This window comes from Ostrinia furnacalis, unplaced genomic scaffold (genome assembly GCF_004193835.3).
Source record: "Ostrinia furnacalis isolate ACB-3 unplaced genomic scaffold, ASM419383v2 OfSCF4153, whole genome shotgun sequence".
Taxonomy (NCBI): Eukaryota; Metazoa; Arthropoda; class Insecta; order Lepidoptera; family Crambidae; genus Ostrinia; species Ostrinia furnacalis.
Window position 1 is genome coordinate 1,001,962 of NW_021134392.1, and position 21,233 is coordinate 1,023,194.

Here is a 21,233-nt window from a genome sequence, read left to right on the forward strand (position 1 = left end):
CTGCTACCTTTACGATGTCAACTGCAACAATCACGGGCAGTGTTATAACATAGAATCTATAAAAGCGGAAGGTTGATTGACTGACTCACTCATCACGAAATCTCAGAAACTTCAAGTGCTCGGAGTCTCAAATTTTGTATGGGGATTCCTTTTATGGTGCTTCCACAATCGGCGAACGGGCTCGCGCGGCACGCTGGTCATCCTGCTCACCCTGCTCTTGAGTGAGCAGGACGTCAAGTTTGCTACGCGAGCTCGTTCGCCCAGTGTGGACGCACCATTAGAATGTAGGTCCTCACTAAGACGGGATTTTGAAAAATTCAACACCTAAGGGGATAAAGTTGGATCCACGCGTACGAAGTCGCGGGCGGCCGCTAGACAGAGTGAAATAAATAAGTAATGAACAGACAACTGCTTATGCCGAATACACCGAAACCGCCAGGGACATGTCTCGAAACTGATTTTCAGCGGCCATGGGCCTTGTGTGCTACTGGCGAGTGATAGAGCCTTATATAAATTTATATGACTTTTAGCTAGAAGCGATCTTCTAGCTAAAAGTCATATAAATTTATATTGATGATGGATGGTGTAATGCCACTGGAGAGTGACGGCACGTTGTTGATAGTAGCGCCAACTGGCGAGCACAAATATGATTAGTTCTCATTGACATAACACGGTCACATTTTTGATATCCGATTGCAATCGGCAAGATTCTGACTTCGCCGTACAGCTTTTTTTCTCAAGCATGAAACTGGCTGGATTTTAATTCTGTTCTTACTATTTATTTACTTAAACAATCACTCACAGAAGATCACGATGACACACTTGGCAATAGTGGCGGAGAGCTGCGTGGGCTCCTTGAGCCCCAGCAGGTTGAAGGCCTGCCGCGCCACCGACGCCGGCGACTCCGGCCGCGGCTTCACGCCCGCCAGCTGAGGCGTGCCTTCATCCTCGTACCTGAGGACGAAAACATTCCTGTCACACTCAAAACTCAGCACATGTGCAGTTAGATGCGAAGCTGGAAGTTCAATTTCAAATTTAACCGCCTCTGTGGTCTAGTGGTAAGACCACCTGCTTCAGACGCAGAGGTCCCGGGTTCGATTCTTAGTGGGGGCAGATTTTTCTGTTCGGTTTCGTTGGTGGGAGGGTTTGTTCTAAGTCCGTCTGGCTAGCTACCACCATCTTACCTAAGTCTGTCGCCATAACAACAATGTTAACAGCATTGTTGTGTTCCGGCAGTAAGAGATAAGATAGCCAGTTCGTCCGTGGTTGAGGATTTCGGGTGAAGCTCGCTTCCACCTTCGGCCTGATCGTCACTTACCATCAGGTGAGATACAGGCCAAAAGCTTCCTCGTTGTGGATAAAAAAAATAATTCAAATAGTTTATTCCGTACATAGGCCCTTTGTAGGGCACTTATACACGTCCCAAATATAGCTTGCCCTACCACCACTTCGGGACAACATATGGGCTGGTGCTGAGAAGAAGTGGCGGAAGAAACTCAGTCACCTTTGTCAGCCTCTTTTTCAATAAAATACAGTAGGTAATTATAAATTGCTTACATGACACGCAATAAGTGCGAGTTAGGCAGATAAAATCCACGCACTCTACATTTAAATAGTAGTTTACTTTATAGTATCCTTTTTTCATAAGAATTTTCTTAACCTGTACTTTTAATTTATGAATCTACCCATTCATATAAGAGATTGTGGTATTTTATTAAACATTTTAACACTATTACCCAAGTAGACGTATCACTGCGCAGACGCTACCTTCAAATGGCACGTGGATATGAGACCGCGCGCGGGGCGAGGCTACGAAACCTACTACGCCCACACGTAGTCTAAAGCCACGTATCCACTAAAGACAAAATCTGACTCAGTTTGCGGCGACGAAATATGCCTCGCAATGAGTCGTGCCCGAGGTTGAAAAAGCGTCTCCATTTAAGAGGCTGCCTCTAGTGGAGATCCAGCTTAACCGCTGTGACCTGCTCCCAGTCAGCCAGCGGTGTCGCGGCCTGCCTTAAGGTCTAATCGCTGTCGCGTTCTCTTACGCCTACATTTCTATTCTTCAGATGCTTCAGCAGTGGTGAGTGAATGATAATAGTGTGTGTTGATGTGTAAATACCTGAGTATCAAGACACTGGTGGCGACGATGGTGTATGCGAGCAGCGTGCCGATGGACATCATGTCGATGAGCTGGTTCAGGTTGAAGATCGCCGCCATGGTCGCTGTAAAGTATGATTCAAGTTTAGTCTCTATTTTGAGGTTTTAAGACTTGCACAACATTTTTGCATAGGATTTTTTAAAAAGATATCCAAAACATTTTGGCTAGCAGCTGAATCAAAATGCCGGTAATCGTATTAGTATTCAGTAGAAAGAACATGATTCTGTAGCAAAAAATGACGCAGTCGTTAAGTACCGTGATCGACAGTGAGGTTATTGTTCTAGCACCAATAATACTGACCTGATAGTAATCCACTGAGTATAGTCGCCAGCATCGGCGTCTTGGTCCTCTGGCAGATGGCAGCGAGCGGACGGAACAGTACTCCATCAGATCCCATAGAATATTACACTCGCGGCAACGGGTATATGGCACCAATAATACGGACTCAAAATGTTGCCATACCTGATAATAGTCCACTGAGTATCGTCGCCAGCATCGGCGTCTTGGTCCTCTTGCAGATGGCAGCCAACGGGCGGAACAGCACGCCATCTGATCCCATGGCGTATAACACTCTTGGCAGCGGAAACATGGCGCCTAACAAGCTGGTGCACAGCGCGAACACCGCGCCCACCGTCACCAGCCACTTGATGGCTGGTAGACCAGCTTCCGTAAACACGTGCGGAAAAGGCGCGTCCGCGTCCTGTGGAACGTTACAGGTTTGTTTAAACCCAGTTGCTAATACATCCCATCTTTAACACTACACTGCGCGTTCCCTTGCGCAATAGTCAATGAGGGCTATCGTTTTTATACTTAACAGTTGGCACCGCTGGCGATTGACAGGACCTTACTCTACAGTGGCGCCATCTTGATGAGTGCAAATGCGATAGTCCTGCTACCACTTTAGCGCTCACAAGTTGGTGCCACTGTCTTTGCTACTAGCAAGTGACAGGACCTTACTCTACAGTGGCGCCATCTTGATGAGTGCAAATGCGATAGTCCTCCTACCACTTTAGCGCTCACCAGTTGGTGCCACTGTCTTCGCTACTAGCAAGTGACAGGACCTTACTCTACAGTGGCGCCATCTTGATGAGTGCAAATGCGATAGTCCTCCTACCACTTTCGCGCTCACCAGTTGGGGCCACTGTCTTCGCTACTAGCAAGTGACAGGACCTTACTCTACAGTGGCGCTAACTGGTGAGCGCTAAAACGATAGCCCTCATTTACGGAGCTTCACCTAAAGCCCCAAAAGTGAGGTTTACTAAACTTTTTAACTGACGTTGACAGTATTTATTTATTTACTGAGGTTTTCTTGAAATTACTTAACTCTTATCTGAAGAATAAGATTGTAATTTTGACATATTTTGTATACTAAAACTGTCAATGTGCCAATTTTAATATTCAGATAAAAGTTATTTGATGATTGGAAAAATCAGCTCTTAGACGAGCACACAATATATTTTGAAGCGCTGGAGATAGACTATTTTGAACGTTAGGTAGGTAGTTTAATGCCCGTTTTTACCATTAATCCTTAATTTTTAAGTGACTCCTACGGTAACACATAACAGGAATTTTGTTTTCATAGGGGTCACTTAAAATTAGGGATTTATGGTGAAAACGGGCATAAGAATAACAGACTATTATTTAAACAAATCACCTGCAGATAATACGGCCACATCATGGTCAGCACGGTCGCAATACTGAAGTACGACACGAATATAATGACCAAGCTAAGCACGATGGACAGCGGTATATCCCTCTTCGGACTCTTGGCTTCCTCGCCGGTGGTGGCCACGCAGTCGAAGCCCACGAAGCCGAAGAAGCACTTTGCCGCGCCTGCCATGACGCCCGCCACGCCCCACGGCATAAACCCGCCCGCGCCCGCTGATTCCCGGTACTCCGCTGGTATGTTTTCTACCTTTATCTTCCAGTTGGCTGGGTCACCTGTGTAAAACAAATTGCTCTTAGTTACAATTTCTTAGCGTTAAGAGTCGCATCTCAAAGTTATAAATAACTTGAAAAAATCGAACTGCCTATAGCGGAAATAGAACCCACGACATTAGGCCGTATACAGAAACAAAGCTGGAAACTTATAAGCGCTTACCGGCGCTTGACAGTTCTGGTAACCCACGCAGGAAAATATATGAACGCGCGCCGATAAGTAAGCACTGAATGGTGTCAACAAGTTTCGCTGGTCAGCGCTGGACGCTGCCATATAAAATGCCATTCAACTTGCTTCCTTTGTGAACGAACAGACCAACGCTGACAAGCGCTAGTAAGCGCTTATAAGTTTCCAGCTTTCTTTCTGTATACGGCCTTACGCTTGCTGGGCTCTTTCATCGAAATGAGTGTAATACGCTGCTACGGCCAGCGTTTGTTTCATCAATTTTGGGTAATACATTACCTTTAGGCTGGGTTGCACCATCTTTAACAAACGTCAAAACTCTATCAACCTCCATGCCGGTTATCGTTATAGTTACGATTAAAGTTATATATGGTGCCTTAAACATCGATTTCCTCCTTAGGCAGTTCGATTTTTTTTGTTTCAGGTAGTGAAACAATGCAGCGTTGTAGTACTTAAGAAAGTCAATTCAATTTCAATAATGTCACTTTTTAAACGTTATACGCGAGTCAATGTCCTTTATATTCGCACTTGTTTGTATTAATTTTGGTCGTGTCATGTGTAAAAATGTGTAGTCATTAGCAGTGCATAAAACTCGTCAAGCGGCTATCCTTTGTAAAATTGATACAAACCCGCTGCGTCATACAGGCGGTATAAATTGTTGATTTTATGGGTTTTCGTTTGAGCGTTTCACCGATTTCAGTTCACTGACCGGCCAGGGTGAACTTTTTGCCCGTTAGTAAAGTATCAATATGGCGGGTATGTGTGTTTACATTCATACTAAATTTAGCCTACGGCTTCGCCCGCGTTAATTATGGTCTCTGAAAGTCTTCGTCGCGTGCATATTTCAAAAACTGATATAAAACTATCCTATACCTTCCCTATGTCTCAAACTATTATGTTTATACCGGATTCCATGTCAAACGGTTGGCCCGATTCGACCAAACTTTTATCAGAGAATGTATCCTGGTATAACTGACACATTAACAGTTTCAGTATGGGAAATATGTCAAAATGTCGAATAAATGACGATTTACTCTGAGATAAATATTTACTCTTGTTTGGTCGAATCCACCCTCAGTGATTTTAGGCGTAAAAAAGTAAAAAACATGCATCTATCCTTATAATCTTTCAAATTTAGGTATTTAAGTAAGACGCATGTGTGTGATTGGGTGCTTTTGTGCTTACTCTTGACGGCGCCGGCGATGACGACAACAATGACGGTGGCCATGTTAAGCGCCGTGAACACGTTGTTGAGCTTCGTGGACTCCTTCACGCCCACGCCCAGCAAGACTGCAACGAAAACCTTTATTACATACCTTCACAAAATACGTTAACCAAAACAAGCGGCACACTGAGATACGGGTGTTTGAACCTCTAAGGACACAGGTTTAATGCATTTAAAGCACCATTTTGTTGCAAAACAGAATCTATAGCAACTTTGTAAAATTCCAACTTTTATCCTGATGTGCACATAAGCAGTAAAATTCACGATAGGAATTTATAAACATCTAAGAATCTCGCGAATGAAACCAAGGCTAATCAGTCGTATTACACGCGACCGTTGCACTGTGGCGAACCGTGGAGTAATTATGGGTTGCTTGCATTTATATTTCTTTAATTTGTAATGCAATCTATAGCCGATGATAATAAGAATTGATTAGTTATTAAGAGCCTGTGTTAAGAAACGACCGCAAGATTTCATTAAAAATCTTTGTTTAATTTCGATGTTTGGTCAAAAGATTGTTGAATATTTTGGAATGCAGCGTTATTTTAGAATTTTAATCGCTTACACATTTCTTACAATCTAGGTGAACAAGTGTGAAGTGAATTCATTTATTCTACAAGAATAACTTGCTAACTGCAAAATAATATGGAATGTATGATTATTAAACTTACTCGTGATAAGCATGACCAGCGCAAACGCGAAGAAGTCGGGATACTCCGCCAGGAACGAGACATTGATAGGCGCGACACTGGCCATGGTTTTGCCGATGGTGTTGTTGCACAGGCTGTCGATGTAGTTGGCCATGCCCTTGGCTACGCTGGCGGTTCCTATCACGTATTCCAGGATGAGGTTCCAGCCGATCGTGAACGCGATGAACTCGCCCACGCTGACGTAACTGTATACGTAGGCTGAGCCCGCTTTGGGCACGCGTGATGCGAATTCGGCATAGCACAAGCCTGGAATGGGAGATGTGGTTTTAATTGTTTGGTAGACCACCAGGATTTCGATTTACACTTTAAAATGAATATCATTATACGTAAGGTTCTCATGAGAAATAAAATTCTTAAACCGAAGATTTCGATGACGGATGCTTTAGTCAGATCTAAATGATGTAATCTGTTGTGTTTTCCAATCCAATAAAGTTAAAAAATAAAGATGTTTTCGTGAGGGCGTTATAGGTAGTGCTGATTCAAATAAAACATCGAACTTTAAAATAGGTACCAGTTTTTAATGAGAATAACCTAGCGCATGCAATAACGACCGTCACACTTCGTTGCGGTGTAGTGATCGCTGTATTAATATAATAACCTTCGGATGGCAACCGCACGCTCGAGATTAGACTGACCTACCCAAGACTCAGGTGCAATCTCAAAGCCGTCAGTAACTTGGACTGAAGCGAACATGGTAAAGTGAATACACTGGGAGATATGTGTGTTGCCAGTGATGGTATACGGATCTGTGACGTGGTCGCTTAGGTCGTTCTATGCTCGGAGTTTCCCTGCGTGATCGGGGCACATAGCTCGAAGACGTAGCGTGAGCAGGCCTCCCGAACGAACCGAACGGTGGACCGACGATCTGGTGAAGTTCGCGGGAGGTGCCTAGATGCGAACGGCGCAGGACCTGTCTTTGTGGAAATCCTTGGGGGAGGCCTTTGTCCAGCAGTGGACGTCTTTCGGCTGAAACGAACGAACGAACGAACTGGGAGATGCATTAAATCTTACCAGCAAACGCAGAAGCGATGGCAGCGACCAAGAAGCTCAAAGTAACAGCAGGTCCCGCCACGGTCTTGGCGACCGCTCCGGCCAGTACGTAGACGCCCAGCCCCAGAGTGCTTCCCACTCCTAACGCCGTCAGGTCCAATAAGCCCAGGCAGCGCGACAGCGGCGTCGCCGTATCGTCGTCCTGCAGCTGCTTGCAGCGCCGCAGCGCTGAGAAGATGCGAGCACACCCCATCTGGAACGATGAATACAAGTTACAGAATATGTTGCAGCGCTGCGAAGACGCGGGCAGTGGACACATCCTATCTGGAATCGTGAACGCGAGCTACAGGATAATAATATTATGTTACCTCGATCGGGTATCTAACCAACCAGTGGTGGTGTCTCATCGCGAATGTTCCAGGCGTCGTCATCGTAACTGCGTGACGGCTTAATTTAAATCTAAAATTATAAACTGTTATTCGTGACCGATATTAAGTGGCTTTAGTAAAAAAAATAACAATAGTTTACTTTTAACTAATTATTCATTATTATAGTAGGTACTGAGGTTTCGTATGAGGTACCTAGCGTTTGCAACGTAAACACATTTGACATGACAATTTAAAATTCCATTGTTCTATCCATCTCAATTGTGCCCAGGTGTTATTATTTTGATTCGACAAATGTTTGTATTGTCCTCCAGTCTTTCATGCTTCAAAACCGTTTGAAAATAACCGCAAAATCTTCTATTACATACATTACTTGTGCCTCAAAGCACCGCCATAACAAGCACTTGTTGTAAGAAATCGTCAAAACATTCCGGTAGAGAATGATGACAGAACGGCACGAGCCACTCATTGAATTGGTAAAATGTTTCACAACAAGTTCCTGCTGCTGCTAATGTTGGTATACACACGCGCAGTCGCATTAATTACGAAAAAATCAAAGAACAGCCTTCCAATTCGTTTCTGACCAGCCACGTTTGAAATGAAGACTCGTCTAACTTTTTGCACTAATTTAAATACCTATTTTTTGTGCGATTGTTTGAGTTGCCAGCACATCAAACAGATATCGTAAAGATGCGAACGTTTGAAGTCTTTTTAAAAGATCCAATGTCACGGAACCTACTACAGGATGAATCCTATGACAGAGTACTTGCTGTACAACAATACCATTTATCTACGCCACGGATAATAACATACGCAATTTCCACGCACCTGCTTCCGAAAATGGCCTAATCGTGACATGCCACATTGATGTAAGTCCCTAATGATATCGAATTAGCGGCTGCGCGAGCGCCCAGTGTTGCCAGTCGGGTCTAGTCAGAAATTACCAGAAATATAAAAAAAAGTAAACTTTTTGAATCAAAAGTAACCTTCATACGGGGGGGGGGGNATGATTGTGTAAGGTTGTTCATTCATGGATGGAAAATGAATACAATTGATCATCTAAATTCGAAAAGTGACCAGTCGTATAAAAACGTTTCATGGATTTGCGTTTTATTATCGAAAAACATTCGCTAAAACTCATTTTTTTTAACAAATAATAAATCAAATTCAGGTTTAAATGCACTTTATGACATAATTTTTTAATTGTCACTATTAATATTTTTTACTGAATAACCTGTAAAGTTAATTCTACAATTTCTGAAAAATCACCTAAAAGTAACCTTTTCATTAGTGTAACCTAAAAGTAACCACAGCAGTTCAAAAGTAACCTAAAAGGTTACAAAAGTAACCTTCTGGCAACACTGCGAGCGCCGCTCAGCATGAGCCTGCGCCGTGGCCCGTGACGGTCAAGGCCGGCGCAATGACAGCGCTTGTTAAGCCGGATGCACACACTTGCACACAAACATTTTCATCTGAAGCAGTCTGCGGTTGCCAACCTCGGAAATAAGTGCGTGGGTCCACAATGCAAGGAAGGAAGGTGTAGATATTAGTGTTATGGTACCGTGGGATTGTGCTTGGATAAGTAGTCGACTCGAAATGCCCTGAACTCTTCTAATTCAATTAAAGCGATCTATTTGATGTGGGAAAATGGTTTGCCATATGGTGGCATAAGGAATACACGGGTGACCTACCCGCTTGTCGAGTGTCGAAACCCCTCTGCATTATTCTATAGCTAATTAATTTACTTGTAAGTTGCGTTACATGTGACTCTTGCTTAATAAATCTCTTTATGACTAACTTATTAGCTACAGTTTAGATGTTTCGACGTCAATGTTGGCCGCGGGAATTAACACACAGGTGCGGGTTCTTTCTTTTAACTGAATAACAGCCGAAAAAGAATAGCCGTGGTGTAAAACGCACCACAGGTTAACTATGTACATTTCTTAAATATTATGGAGATATTTATTATAATTTATGTAATTTAATCTACACAAAGTATGTAGAAGGAAGTATGTTTAATGATGACTAAAATTACATATTATTAGTTCAATTAAGAAAAGTAAACACTTTATTAAAACTGTTTTTCACATTGTTCAATACCCGGTTGTACCATTGACTGCTTAAACTTTGTCAGTTACTGTATAACACCTGTTTCTACCCGCTTATTAGTCATTGAACGTTTCACAATGGATAATAAAATGTCTGACAGATGCCAACGAATTATTTAATGTAACAAGATTATTTAATATAGGTACCTACTTAAGTGCTTACCTACTTAGGTAATAAAAAATATTAGATTGCAGACATAGCTGCTTTAGACTATTTTTAAACGTAAAGGTAAAAAGGTGTTTGTCTTGTTAGTTGACCAAAAAATAAAATAAAACTGTAAGAAGTAGGTAGGTCGTAAAACGTTACGATTGGCTCCTCACGAAACATAAGTACCTGCTGCTTGGAGGCGAATTGATTTAAACGTCAATGAAACTCTTTTTGGTTGCCGCGCCAGGCAAAAGTCGAGCCACAGAATCATATGAAGCGCACGCATTAGGATGTTGGTTAGCAAAGTACGAGTTGGTACTTCCCCTAAAACGTTTACATTCAAGGAAAGGTAACGAACGACATTGAATCATACTACATACTATGCGGGCTGCATGAAGCACCCTGAATAAATAGGTACCTATTTTGTTTTTTTTAAATTAAGTAAATCGTAACTTAAAGTGTGTTTATTGGTAGACTACTTCTAACTTTGTATTTTAATTCGAAGGTGATGGAAACACACGAGCTGATAAGGTTTCTAAGAATAGAGTTGCTAATAACAAAATTTATTTTCGTACTAATCTATAGAATTTTATTCTATTTGTTTTAAAGTTAAACACTTGTTAATACCTAGTTACGTAAGAACAAACTCAGAAAATCCAAAGTAACATATTTTAAATTATAATTATTCACTTTGTGTTTAAACTATCGGATTTCTATTAAAACTTCATTCCCATAAAAAAAATTCATCAACAATTTTCAGTACCACTATTAGGTACTTCAGAAAAATATTTCTGCGATTTGAATCGGATGTAGTGCGTAATGGCCCTTATACTTAGAATATTTTAATTGAGTGAACTAAGCTAGCTAGACTAGTGTTGTCGATGATCTCATAGCGCCACTTTCTAAAATGCAAAATAATATAATCAATTTGCAGATGGGAGAGATTTAAAGTGGTAGACACCGGTTACAGACTAACAAACAACAATCTACATATACCTAATACTTTTTCCTTATAAGATGTAACTAGATGTTTGGCTAGCCCATGTTTTTTACATAATCTAACAAAAAGTATTTAGACTATCTTACGACGAGTGAGTTTTATAATACTTGCCAGAACTGGCATTCAATTCATAATAATTGACCAGCTGTGGACAGTGCCAAATATAACATAACATTATAATATAACATATAAAATTAAATAAATAAAATAAAAAAAAAACAGTGAATAAATTTGTATCCTCAAAATCAGAAATATCAGAAATACCAACTCGTAGAGATATTAATGGGATCTGTTATTAAAAAAAAAAGGTTTTATATGTATAACGGGTTTCAAGAGATTTTCGACTTCGATTCCTTGCATCGAGGTCGAAGATAAAAATACAATTTAAAGGCATGTGTCGATTACCGTAAACTTCATAAAATTTTATTTCAACGCGAATTATATTGCACGCTTCGAATAAATGTTCAGAAATATGCTAAGTTTGTTGTACTAAAATACTTGGTAACTAATGGTTCTATTTAAAAACAGAATTAAAAAAATAATTCTTACTAAAAAGGCCCAAAAGAAAAGGAATCTCTATTATCAAGTTCCAAATCTAATGCTGGAGTAGACGAAGGCTAGATAATTAAGCTTTATAACTCACCCCAGACAACAAACCACACTACTGAATGAAAAGTACAAAATCACTGGGTGACAGAGCCTCAAACAGTGACTGCGTATATCTTCGTCCCGTATCATTGTTTGCACGAGCGCAATCTTTCCGCCGCTAAGCCTCCGCACACTGCGCATACGATACAATAGCTGGAAACGATTGTCTGTCATTTTTATTTGAAGAAATAAAGCGATTATCTTTATTGAGTGCAATTATAAAGCAAAGGCCACGTTTTAGAGAGAAAATGACCAAAAACACCAAAACATATCTACCGCGTTAACAAAATGTTTTAACCTCTGATGAGTCGCGAGGGGTCTATTTAGAAGCCACATGACTTTGTGTCCATTTTGCGTCAAATATTTACATGTGAATTTTTTAAATCTACAGTTTTTGTAACACCAAGAGTCCCACAAACCCAACCCAAGTTTTGAAAATAATTAACGAGAATTCCCCTTTGTTCTAGAACTCTTGATTTTATAACCATAGAAGTAAAGCCTGGATTCATAATACTAGCAGTAAAACTAGGCAAAATAAGGACGATATTAATAACAAACACAACGATATCTTGCCTTCCTATTTGAATAGGATCATCTTAGCTCGCGCGTTCGTCAACGTATTAAAATAAACACCAGACTGCATAAAAGAACCAGAAAATACTCGACATTCGCGAAATGATATAAAAATTAACTTAGCATTATAAACGAGCAAAGTCACGATAAAAGCTAAGCAATACCATGAATAAATATTTTTGTATTTATAAATATCATTATTTGCTTTAAGATTTAGAGGTTTTTGGGTTGTCTGATAGCACGCAGACGACCGTGGGCTGTTGTCAGGGACGTGCAGTGACTTTAACCTTCAGATGATACTGCTAGTAGTGGAAAAAATTCCTGCCATTGATCAGAAAGAGCACACTTAACAACAAAAATGCAAATATGAAGTGCACTTTAGAAGTGAGTAACTATGTCGGCGGTTTTTAATTGAGATAATACAAGAAAATCTCTTACAATGGCTTTATAACCGCAATCATAAAGCTAATCCTTGGCTCTACATTCCAAGTTAGTGCTTATATTTTATACTTGGTTTACTTTATCTAAAGTCTAAACTTTTCTGAATAAGATAAATTCCTTTTACGTTTCTTTTAGTTTGGGAAATAAATGTTATAATCCTTGACATGGAGGATACGAAGTTGATGTCCTTAATCCTCAGCATGTAGGAGTCGGTCACCTTAACCCACTGAGGTACCACAATAAAATGTAAAAACAACGACGACACTATTGGCGAAAATAATGCTATAAATAATATTATGCTGTGATATTATTTTGTCTGTATGAATCATTAAGTCAAGATGAAATAACAATTAGGATGATCGCGTCCTATGATTAGCCGACTACTTAATTGGAATCAACAACAAACAAATCACGTGAATACCTGTTAGAATATGATAGTGCACTGCTTCGAAACCTTGGCATTTATTTTATGCCAAACAAAGCAAAAACTACAAACTTAATTTTTAATGACTGTATTTATTTATGAGTTTCACACATTAAGACAGAGTCACCTTCTTCGAGCTCAGATTTTTTGTGAATGCCACGGTAGGTGCCACACTTCTTTAAAACACAAGACAATTATTAATCCAAAGCATTGCGCACTTGTCATAATGGATTTAATGTGTGTAATGGCGTTTTTTATTTTTAACCAGCTCGTGTGCACTTTCACCGGGCACGCGGGTAGATAATGCGGACTCGGCTATGCTGGACACACACGAGACTCGTCCGTGACAAAATAATCACTGAGGGATTGCACCACTGACGTAACGTCTGCGATATCCTGATCGTGACAGCTCTTGTTAGAGCCTATAAGCTTCTTTATAGCTGACGAGAATTGCCGACGACGTTTACTTACGATTATCACCGCACACGCTTACGGCTGTCAAGGAGTGTGGAGCGTCACGCCACAATCACGTCAAGCCACGCTCGCGCTGTCTGTTTCAAAATAACTTTAAGAGTAGGCCCATACCGTTGATTTTTAGTTGGCCGATAGTTGTGCCCGATTTTAAATTGTATGAAGAATCGGCCAAATCGAATCGGCGTAGTGTGCGCACTCCCATACATGCCCATACTGATCAATTGCCCGACTAAACTATCGGCCGACGAAAAATCAACGGTGTGCGCCTACTCTAACTAGCGTGTGAGACATTCACAACAACCTCCCGCTCCATATTTTGTTTAGTTTTTGTTTGAGATTTTGCAATCACTTTATTAGTGTTATGTCATTCAGTATGCTTGCTTCCGGGTCAGTAGGGTACAAAGTGTGTCAAATACACTTGGTTTCGAGAGTATCAATAGGAACAAATAAAGTAACTATGTATGTAGGTATTGTGAATTTGTAAAAGCAAGAAATAAACTTTCGACATTTTCTTTCTGTCGATTAATAAAAAAAAAGTTGAAAACTTTTAAAAACTTTCTTCTTGCTTAATGTAGACTAAATATTCAACAAATATGAAAGTTGAAATGTGCATGACATGTCCAATAATATTTAGCCCGATTTTTGTGAAATGTCCCGTATATTCTATATTTTAACTAACAATTAAAATATGTCAAAGAGGATTTACTTTCATCTATTCGCTTGCGGTAAAATGAGGATAAAACTTTTAGCATTGTAATACATTTGCAGGTGCCATATAATAAAAGTGTCATATTCATAGAGCAATTGTTATGTTTGTCATCCTACTTACATGATATTATATGTATTTCATGTAGAGTTAATTGATAAAGTGCTCTTTTTGTTAAACGACAAGTGCTAAGTACTCATGCAACGTCAATAATATAATTATCTATTGTCCGAGCTCAGAGCACTTGCGTACTCGAGGCAATGGAACCATTACTTTGTAGAGAGAACAGAATACAGATTATACTGTATGCTAATCTAAAATAATCCTACTGAATCCATGCCCTGTCCAGCCTTTTTCGTAGAGTACGATTACCTACAACCTATTAGATTCATGTCAATGAGAGGAAAGATAACTACAACTTACGAAAATGGTTGATTTGCTATCCCATCACAAAATAAATATTTTTTCCATTATTGGCAAACTAATCGTAACCTACATACCTACTTACTTACAAGTTTGTACGGAACTCTTGACGTGAAACCGGCTCGTTCTAACAGATTTTTAATTCTAAAAAACTACTTATAGATTTGCTTAATACTTAATATTTTGTTTTTTTTTTCGAGCTAGTTTCAACTTTCATCAATTCAAGTCAGAAAAACGAAAAAAAAAAACTTAGGTCAGCTAAAAATAATATCTTGCCTAATGCACTTATGTTCAAAACAGGATTTTTTGATTTCGACAGCAAAGCCAGTTTCTAAATTAACATACTTTGTGCATCAAAGCCTTAAAAGACATTTGAATATAAATAAAATTTTACAAAACCTGACTTCGCTTTACTGAAGCTGCCTGACTCTACATGCTTCTCACAATTTGCACTTGTTTTTTAGTCACGTAGGTGTTAATAATTTACGCTACGAGTATTCACGCATCTTATGACGATGCTAACTTTCAATTGTTCACTCTGACGTAGTGCGGTATGTATTAGTTAAAATACCTAAGCTATTCTCTTTTGTAAGCTCTTTGGGTCCGTACTTAATAAGTGCCACAAAGACCGAAGTTCTTGCTCAGGTAAGTCGTCCAAGGTTCGTTCTAAGGTCACATCGTCGGTTTTCCTCGATAACGCTGGTTTATCGCGTCTCTAAACTTATCCTTAACGCAAAACTATCACTATATTTTTTTCACTCGATTGCTTTATGTTATCAAATTATGTCTCCGTAGGTCAGGGCAGTTGCTTGATAAGCAAGTCTTAGCCTAAGCGCAGACCACCGGTTTTTCGTCGGCCGATAGTTTATTAGTCGGACAGTTAATCAGTATGGGCATGTATGGAAGTGCGCACATTACACAGATTTGGTATCGGCCGATTCTTCATACAAATTAAAATCGGGCCCAACTATCGGCCAACTAAAAGTTGATGGTCTGCGCCTAGGCTTACCACAACATGTTGCTTGCCCACAACATGTTTAAGCTTAATCCCATAACAGGTTCAAGTCTTATCTAAGTCGCAGATTTTTTCAGCATTATAAATGAGAAAATTCAAATAAAAAATACAAAGTCGATAATAAAAAGATTTGAGTCTACAATACTTTAAAGTACTTAAATAATTCATCACCACTTTGGTTTTCACTGGTCAAATAATATAAAACATTTAACATTTTTTTAATCTTTCAAAAAAAAATCAACACTTGTAGTAAACATTTCAGAAAAGTGACCTTGTGTTTTTGACGTCCGCGAATAATAATTATACAGTTACCCAGTGAATATCTGTGCAATCTGAATATTAATGTCACCAGTTTAGCAAATGAGGCTGAAAACATCATGTGCATTGTCCGAGGCAGCATTGTTATTTTGCCTTTAGCGCTAACATTTCATTCTAGATCATTTTCAACTGGAATCGTCAAGGCAACTGTTTAAAGGTAACACGTTGCTTTTAGCCATTTGGTGTTCAATGCATAATACTATAGATTAATAGAATTAAGGTACTTAAGTCTACTTACAACAAATTACAAATACAAAAACTTAATTACTTCCACATTGACTGATAGAAAACACTGTAAGGCATAAGTCTATTGGTTAAGACTTTCATCATGCATATGCATAATAAATAATTCAAAATAATATGCCAATGAACGTTTTCTTGTTATCGATAACATATTTATTGTTATTAATCGATGTAGGATTACTTTCTTACTTAATTACTAATGACGACGCGTACCTGGACCTGGTTTCACTCACTTACTTATAACCAAAATGAACAAAAGCTGTTCTGTAAGAGGATATACCTATCCAGTGGTAAATAAATACGTAAAACTTCTTTCACCACCTGCAACTATAGCGATTGTAAATATGCGGAAATAAAACGTGACGGTCGACAAGGCGAGCAAGATTATTTCGTTTACAATATAAATACCGAGTACCTACCTATGCCAAATATTAGGCCGTAAATAATGTTAATAGAAATGATAATAATAATTAACTTTACTACATAGGTCAGTCATTTGGCAATGTTCCTACTGGTAATAACTGAGATAACAAACAAAAGGAACATAGAAGGGGTTATCCTTAATTACGATAAATCCATTATTCATTACGATAATATTAATGCAATCACATACATTTTAAAAGGAAAACCGCACTAACCTAATGGATTACCTTTTACCTAACATTAGGGGGATTTGGGTGCCATTTGTAAACGTATATTGGGTATGAATAATACACGTTGACACACGAAAAAGGCCGTGGACGCAGGGTTGATTAATAAGGCGTAAAAATTATGTGACGCAGGGAATCTAGAATGAGTTTGCTGGGACGTCAGTCTTAGATATAGGATAGTTAGAAGGAAAGTCTAATGAATATGCCCTGAACTATACATACAATTATATTTTACAAAAATCTCAAATATTTTTGTATTTTTTTTCTGCGTTAAAAATGTGTCCAGTTTCACCTATTTTCATATGTGCACTTTATCAAGAGCAAGACTCACACTATAAGTAGCGGTGCAGCCCGTGCAGCGTATGTAGGGGAGACCGAGGAGAGATGTGACAGAGGCGCATTTTTTGGAACTTATTAACTTCACTGATAGGTAATATTTTGCCAAAAATAGACAATGGCACAAACTCTCCTCTGTCACGACTCTCCTCGGTCTCCCCTAGGATATTTGAAATGCATTTATACGTATTCCGATCTTCGGTGTAGCGCAGCTTTATCTGCATTATGGTGCTAGGTACACCGAGTGTGTTGCTCTTATAATGCAAAAATGTAAGCCACGTGCAGATCTAAGTCGTCAAGGTATCGATGATTGTGGATGTCGTAATCGGTAACACATTGTTACCACTATTCATAACATTACAAGAATACCATAAAATGCTTCAATTTTACTTGCGTTATGTAATGGCAAACCTTTTCAAAACAAGATATTTTATTTGATATAATACTAAGTAAATACACCCAACGAATTAAAATGTACATAAACGTCGCAAAACAGACGCTATTTAGTATACTGTCGTAGTTAAAACCTATCCGTTATCAAGCTGGCCTAGGGTCATGTCCATATTTCAGTGTCCAGCGAATAGAAAGTAGTTATGCTAATTTACGCCTAGAAGCCTACTTTAAAAGCTTAAATGAAAATCGTTTGAGATGAACTTTTCGGAAAATTTGAAAGAGGAAAACTAGAGAATAATATAGAAACATGGTCTAAGTACGTGGTTAGTGTACATAGTAAGTAATATTTAAGTAATCGTAAAGCTTGTACACTGATTAATTTCAGTAATTTTCCGACTAGTTCGTTCAGGCATTATGGCTTGGACCTCAGTAAAGTGTTGTTTATTTGTGTACAATGATAAGTAACACACAAAAATGTTGTAACAACACCAACAATGATTTTACAGTATCATTTCATCAAAATTAAATTAGTTTTCATTGGAAATTTTAATGATCTAATTTCCACGAAGGCTTTCGTAGAGCCCGCATACGCGGGCCGCGTAGCACGAGCGAGCGCAGTATACTTTGCTTTTCAATTACATACACAATGAGTTGTTGTTGTGACGGTTTGCCAAACTGCGCGGCCTTTGCTTGCGGATTCGTGGTCGAATTCAAATAACGTCTCGCAACAGCTTTCTTTCTATCGATCAAAAGCGTAACTTATGAAATCGCAAATGGGACATATTTAACGCAATATACGTTTACAATACAGCTAAATAACATCTTATTTCTAATAATAATATGAGCAAGTTTTTGAAGATTTGTTACATACAACTTTTTTATATTTTTTATGAAGAATGTAATTTTTGTACCTTAAGTGGGGTATGGATTTTGTAATAAAATAATCACGTGCACCCGGCATGGCCAATAAAATAGGTATACCACTGGCTCTTAATGACGCATTTCATTAATAAAGTGTGAGAAAATGCAATTCAATTAAAATGTAATTTACAAATATCATAAGATCACTTTTTTTTTAATATACTAAGAAATATATTTTTTGAGAGATTTTCCCCTTTGCATCATTAAGTACCAATTACCTAGTTCTTAATATTAAGATAAAAAATAAAAGTATCATCTTTAAAAAAAATTAACATGGATATAAGAATAGCTGAAATGTCAAAACGGCCACAAGAAAATGATTCTTACCAAGAAATAGTCGACAATGTTGACAGTAACATTGTTCAGACAGCTCCATAATTTATTTAAATCTAAGATTATAATAGATTTGAATATTGCTAGCACTTAAAACTCAATTTATTTTTTATAAAGAATTTAAAATAAATGATGAATGAATGATGATGATAAAAATGAATGAATGATAAAAACTACCATGATGATAAACAGTGCCGATAACAAGATATTTGTTGTACAACAAATGTAACATTTTGTCTGAAAATTAGTCGCTTGAAAGTGGATAGGTACTGCCTACTTCGATAAGGACTGATGCACGCCTCGGGCGTCTGTCCTGTTTTTGTCGCATTTCCATGGAGGCGTGACAAACAGTCTCTGATGTTGCGTTACTCTTCTTCACGAAATTCATTAACTGATTCGATTGAGTAGGTAATTGATCAAGTTGCTTAGTTTTTGCCAGGAAGCTATCGGCGAGATGAATTAGTTCACACCGCTTCCTGCTCTGGGAAACTAAGGCCAGTAACATAACAATAATGATCTCATTTTGTGCTCAGATTTTCTTTTGTCAATTATTTTGGTTATAGTAAGCCGCATTCTCATATTCGTTTATATTTCATAACATTGTAATAAGTTCACATGCTAATTATTTTGAATAAGTTTCCGTTCCGATACATGGCATAGATGCATAGATATAAGTTATACTCGATGCGAAGAGACGACGAAAAAACTGGTACTAATTAGGTAATGTAAATAATACAAATAAATTATGGAGGAAAACTTTGAGTTGTTATTCTTCGGGGTTTTTAAAGGTTTTAATGACTGCCATTACTAATGGACGACATCCTTGCGCCTTTTACCACAGAATAAGTAATAGTACAGGTACAGAAGGTTTACTCCGCAAGACGATTTAAATAAATGCGAGTCTTGCTACGACGCGATACAGTGGAATTCAGCTCGCACAGCACTACGTACCTACAATTTTATTCACCTACAAGTTTTGTCTCTTTCTATCGCGTGCCTCTGAACTCCTTTTACGCTGTTAGGGTTGCTGTCTAGTAGTGTCTAGTAAAAAAATACTTAATATACTTATTTGTAATGAGGTACGTATGTAGGTAAGTACGCATTCATTATGGAAAACCTTGGGAGAGGCCTTTGTCCAGCAGTGGACGTCATTAATTTGCTGAAACGAACGAACGCATTCTGAGCAGTAGTCATGGTAGGTTAGGTTCCTATACTATCCTAAGAATTATTGATTACCTACATGGCCAACATACCTTTCAGCATCTTTGGGAAGCGAAAAAAGAGATAAATCCGGTAGATTTCTTTTCGAATTTAAACACCCGAACGCCGTACAATAATATTTATTTCTATTTACGTCCATTTTGTAATAATACTTCGATCATAGAATTAGGTACTACAACGCACGCCAGCGTCCTGACGAGCGCGCGCGTGACACTCGACTGATATAATATCCGCCGGCGGGGCGCTGCGCTATAGGTAATTATCGGATGTACCGCGCGGAGTGAGCCAGAGCCCCGATTACGGTAACTTTTATTAACGTCTACAATCCAGACGCGTTTCTGATTCTGCGATACGATTGGTCAAAACAGCTGACGCACGCTGTTGAACGACCAATCGTATCGCAGAATCGAGAAGCGTTTTTTTTTTTTTATTACATAGACAATATTTTATTGCTCTATGACCAAACCATTCATCAACATACAGCCAAGAGCAATATTCTAAATAAAATTATTATATACTTAACACCCTCTCTATAATTTTAATTTCCACATACTGTTACTATGTGTAAAATGAAAATCTGTTTACATTAATACTTAGACAACAAATGATCTCTTAAAAATACAAATGTTTGAGTTGGTAAAGATTTTGTTAAAATGTCTGCTAATTGATTGGAACTGGAAATATAATTAATCTTTAATATGCCTTCTTCTACCTTCTCTCTTATAAAGTTATATTTGACATCTATGTGCTTAGTTCTTTTGTGATAGATAGGATTATTTATCAACTTTATTGCACTTTGGTTATCTACGTGCAGGGTAATACAATCATACATTTCACCTAGGTCAGATAACATTTGTTTCAACCACATAACTTCCTTAGCAGACTCACTAGCGGCTACAAATTCCGCTTCTGTTGTAGAGAGGGCAATAGTCTTTTGTTTTTGACTAGACCAAGTGATTGGTCCTCCATTCAATAAGAAAATGTATCCAGTAGTAGACTTCCTAGTGTCTAAGTCACTTGCAAAATCTGAATCAGAATATCCTGTAAGACTGCTGCTCTCTCCATAAGAAATACATAAATCTTTTGTATCAATTAAGTATCTTACAATGCGTTTCGCGGCATTTACATGTTGTCTTTTAGGACTGTTTACATATCTGCTTAACAAGTTTACTATAAAACTGATGTCTGGTCGTGACACAGAACATAAGAACAACAGTGAACCTATTAGTTCTCTATACGGAAAGTTTACAATTTCTTCATCTAG

The 21,233-nt window shown here is 38.6% G+C and overlaps 1 protein-coding gene across 4 annotated transcripts in view; it reads right to left on the reverse strand.

The window, feature by feature from the left end:
- The window catches only part of LOC114358962 (cationic amino acid transporter 2-like), a 120,768-nt gene that overhangs the window by 3,789 nt on the left and 95,746 nt on the right, over positions 1-21,233 (reverse strand). For 2 of the 4 annotated variants that reach the window (XM_028313161.1, XM_028313158.1), the window contains exons 2-8: positions 7,230-7,461; positions 6,180-6,464; positions 5,469-5,573; positions 3,816-4,102; positions 2,624-2,861; positions 2,123-2,225; positions 803-954 (exon numbers count right to left, since the gene is read on the reverse strand). In XM_028313161.1, coding sequence (XP_028168962.1) covers positions 803-954; positions 2,123-2,225; positions 2,624-2,861; positions 3,816-4,102; positions 5,469-5,573; positions 6,180-6,464; positions 7,230-7,461 — 1,402 coding nt within the window. Of the gene's footprint in view, positions 1-802; positions 955-2,122; positions 2,226-2,623; positions 2,862-3,815; positions 4,103-5,468; positions 5,574-6,179; positions 6,465-7,229; positions 7,462-11,493; positions 11,538-21,233 lie in introns of those variants that run through there. The other 2 variants (XM_028313159.1, XM_028313157.1) reach the window with 2 other exon arrangements.